The sequence below is a fragment of the Lolium rigidum genome, chromosome 4 (assembly GCF_022539505.1).
Source record: "Lolium rigidum isolate FL_2022 chromosome 4, APGP_CSIRO_Lrig_0.1, whole genome shotgun sequence".
Taxonomy (NCBI): Eukaryota; Viridiplantae; Streptophyta; class Magnoliopsida; order Poales; family Poaceae; genus Lolium; species Lolium rigidum.
Genome location: NC_061511.1, coordinates 236,747,829 through 236,751,932, shown reverse-complemented (window position 1 = coordinate 236,751,932; position 4,104 = coordinate 236,747,829). Strand labels below are relative to the sequence as shown.

At 42.5% G+C, this 4,104-nt stretch overlaps 1 protein-coding gene across 1 annotated transcript; it reads right to left on the bottom strand.

Moving 5' to 3' along the window:
- Positions 1 to 1,842: 1,842 nt before the first annotated feature.
- LOC124649903 (plant cysteine oxidase 5-like) lies at positions 1,843 to 3,820 on the bottom strand. The gene is made up of 5 exons (XM_047189469.1): positions 3,717 to 3,820; positions 3,436 to 3,599; positions 3,158 to 3,305; positions 2,041 to 2,241; positions 1,843 to 1,949 (listed from the first exon to the last, which is right to left on the bottom strand). Exons 1-5 carry the CDS (start codon positions 3,814 to 3,816, stop codon positions 1,843 to 1,845), a joined length of 720 nt encoding a protein of 239 aa, XP_047045425.1. The 5' UTR covers positions 3,817 to 3,820.
- Between the last annotated feature and the right edge of the window lie 284 nt (positions 3,821 to 4,104).

Genomic DNA, 4,104 nt, shown 5'->3' with positions numbered 1-4,104 from the left:
CTACCTGTTGCTGTACATCGACGACATCATCTTGACAGCCTCCACCGCTGGTCTTCTTCGACAGCTCACCGACAGTCTTCGCGCTGAGTTCGCGTTGAAGGACCTCGGCCCGCTCCATTACTTCCTCGGCATCGAGGTTGTCCGGCGTGCGGACGGGTTCTTACTTCATCAGCGGAAGTATGCCCACGAGCTTCTCGAGCGTGCAGGAATGCTTAACTGCAATCTTGCACCTACTCATGTCGACACGAAGGCTAAGCTCTCCGCCAATGATGGGTCGCTAGCATCCGACGCGCCGTTCTACCGCTCCATCGTCGGTGCCCTCCAGTACTTGACGTTGACACGTCTGAAGCTCCAGTACGCTGTGCAGCAGGTGTGCTTACATATGCATGCTCCTCGGGATGCTCATTGGGTCGCGGTGAAGCGGATTCTACGCTACGTCTGTGGTACCATGGGCTACGGCCTGTCGCTGCATGCTTCGCCCTCGACGTCGACCGACCTCGTTGCCTACTCCGACGCGGACTGGGCGGGATGCCCGGATACGCGGCGCTCCACGAGCGGCTACTGCGTCTACCTCGGCTCGTCGCTCGTCTCTTGGTCCTCCAAGAGGCAGCCCACCGTGTCTCGCTCCAGTGCTGAGGCCGAGTACCGCGCTGTGGCAAACGCTGTGGCTGAGTGCACGTGGCTTCGCCAGCTACTATCCGAGCTCTCTTGTCCCGTTGACAAGGCTACGGTGGTTTTCTGCGACAACGTGTCGGCCGTCTACCTCTCCGCCAACCCCGTTCATCATCGGCGCACCAAGCACATCGAGTTGGACATCCACTTTGTTCGTGAGCAAGTTGCCCTCGGTCGCGTTCGTGTTCTTCACGTACCGACATCTCAGCAGTTTGCCGATATCATGACGAAGGGATTGCCATCCACGACTTTTCCGGAGTTTCGCTCCAATCTATGTGTCGGTGCCGACCCTTCGACTGCGAGGGGGTGTTGAGTAACATATTGTACTAGGTATAGGTCCCCGTGTTTTATCAGGGTTGTACCTGTAATTGTACATGTGTCCGCCTATATATATATATATATATATGAGCAGCCGGCCCTATTGGTGCTGTGCAATCTCCAATACCTTTCTACAAGTACCATTTGTCCAATGCGGAAACAACAAATGTAACTCGGGGAAGATGTCCTTATATCGTGGAAAAGTATTTTCTTTGGTCGCACAACGCTGCGGCCTGGCAATCGTGCAATCCTGGAACCTACAGTGGATGACAACTGGAAAAAAATCATATTTTTATATAAGATTTAGTGAGTACAACCCCTTCGTCATGATATAAAAGGGTGGATTGATGCACCATATAGTGTTGTTGCAAAATAAAAGACAACATATATTTCAGATACATATCTATACATATTTTTTTGTTTGAGTAGATGATTATTATTGCTGACACGTTTTAGCTTTTGTCTTAGATTATGAAACAAAACATACATGTTGTTATATTGCAAGTACACAGAATATAGTAAGAAAACCCACCAGTCAGGATATCTCAAACAACACAAAATATGCTCTAAGAATGGTCAAACCATACCCCTCATGGCTTCATCATTGTTTGGCAAAACTAAAGTGAAATGTTCGCAGATCACATTGACATGTACATGACTAACCGCGAACTGCAAATCAGTGGTCTAATGGTACATGCTCGACTAAGTGACACACAGGAGAAGCTAAAATCATGCATCCTCTTCCAGCCAACAGGCGTGTTATAGTTTTATTTGCTTTTCTGGATATGGAAGAACTCTTCTGGCTCTGCATTGTGAGATGGTGCATAGACATGCTCTGGGCATTAGAGATTCTCATCTTATTATAGGACCCTTGTAGGAACCGCTTGTAACAGAAAACCCCTTCGGAGGTTGATGGCCCTCCAGTTCGTCCAACCAAACAACTTCTGGGCAATTCGGTGCTAATATATTTGAAACAAATGTGGGGAAAAAAATGACAGTTCAGTGCTAGTACAACAGTAAGCATACATGGTACAATGGAGTTGAAATTACCAGGTGATTCATTTAGTGAAGACTTCTTGAAGTACGAACAGTCCCTGCCCACACCTGGCAAGTATGGAGGACAAAGAACATCGAAGACAGCACAAGGCGTGATTGCCCTAAATGTGTGGATGTTACCACCTCTATCAGGAAAAAGAACCGTAGTCTGAGGTCGAGACATTTCACAGTCCTTAAAAAGCTTCGCTGGTCTAGCTGTAAGTTCCACACCAGAAATTTTGGTGCAAGTTGTATAAAGACAGAAACAGAAATATCTTAGTGAACGGGAGTTGTTCTACAAAGCACACGCATGAAGAGAACAAGGTGGAATGCAATTGCACAACACAGCAAAATCAAATTCAGTAGACAATGAAGAACTGAATTCTTTGCTGGCAAGAAAAAAGAATAATTTAATTTTCATAAACATGCACGGTTCATTGTGAAGTTCTAATCAGCTTCGAAAAGTGTCTTTGGCAGCACTAGTGCTCACGGTTTTCAAAAAAACGTATTTCTAAGATTCAAAAAATTTGAGCTTAAATCTGCACATAGAAATCTTTTGAATGTACTGTAAAATTTTCGGAAGAAAATATGTTGTATTATGAACTATATAAAAAAAGACAATTTCTGACAAAAATTGTCCCTATACACAACCATAAATTTGTTTTTTCTGTAACTAAAAATACAACAAAAACTTTACCGAAACTTCGCACGAGTATTCATGACATATGTATGTATTCATGGAATAATTTTTATGATTGTTTGAAACATAAAAATACAGTTTTCAAATATTTCAAAAACCGGGAGCAGTGCTGCTCATGTGCACCAAATCTTCGTTCCCAAGCGCTTATGGACAACAGGATATATTAAAAGTAAGTAACTTCTTTGTTTAACTTCCTGAACATAATTGTGCATATTAGCAGTGTAAACGAAGAAATATATTTTTTACAACATATATACTTTTCCCATAAGGAAAAAATGGCACATAATATATAGTTGACTACAGTCAAGATGATTAGTGGATTACTACCATAAAATTCTGAAAGTGGCATTTATTATGGGAATACTTTATTAGAAAGAAATTATGGATAATTCTTCAGTAACACAAATAAAAAAAATTAATATCAGAACCTACCCTTCAGTTGTTCAGTTTGATCGTTTACATCGATCCAGTCATATGACTCCACATGAAGTTTTCCGTAGAGAAGTTTGCTCAGCACAGTCATTCCAGGATGATCATGAAGAGGAATGATAGATGACGGTGGCATACAAAATATGCCCATCTGCGAGGATTTGAATAATAGTCGTCATTAAATTTTCTCGGGTAAACCAAAGGAGATAATAAAAACTCCATTGGTGTATCATAAGTTGCAGAAATGGCATTGGTACTATCAAATGAACTGATAGTCTTACAGAGAAGGTTTCACATTCATGAATGTGCATATATTTTATTGGAGGCATGTCCTGGTCTGTGCCATTAGGTTCTCGCCTCCCATTCGAATCACGGCTTGGATTATTCCAGTTTCGGGCGACATATGCTTCTTGCTCCAAACCAACATCGGAAGGCCTTATTTTATCTGAAGAAAATTAAACCGTGTCAAGGCTGAACAATTGCTCACCTGAGATTTGTTTTCCAATTGTCACTATATTACAAACAAGAAACAACCCCTTAAGGGGAGTTGACATTGGCTCACCTAATATCGTGAGGACTCTCTGAAGTGCTTCCTCAGATATGGGTCCATCCACAGAGAATGACTCCTCACATGCAGTGCACAAATTCTTTATTTTTGGCATTGTGGACCTGAATATATTGTTATGAAAGTAAGAACTGTTGAGCTCACGGGGCCTTGTTATATCTAGCAGCAAGCACTGAAGAATTGCACAACTGATCAATGCAAGCATGTTTCTTCAGAATTGCACGACTGATCAATACAAGCATGTTTCTTCAGGGCAGAAGTTGCCAATCCGTTACACTGTTCAAACCATAACAGTACTTACAAACCGAAAAAGCTGACATAACTCTGTGATGTTTCTTTATCATTGAATGATGTGGTGATGTTTCTTCAGAATTGCACTTGTGCT

Excerpts from the sequence above, each read along its gene's own strand:
- LOC124649903 (XM_047189469.1), bottom strand. The coding sequence starts at position 3,816 with ATGCCAAAAATAAAGAATTTGTGCACTGCATGTGAGGAGTCATTCTCT. Across the intron at positions 3,600-3,716 it reads GAGAGTCCTCACGATATTAG|ATAAAATAAGGCCTTCCGAT; the intron begins GTGAGCCAATGT and ends AATTTTCTTCAG. Across the intron at positions 2,242-3,157 it reads TCAAACTGAACAACTGAAGG|CTAGACCAGCGAAGCTTTTT; the intron begins GTAGGTTCTGAT and ends TGGAACTTACAG.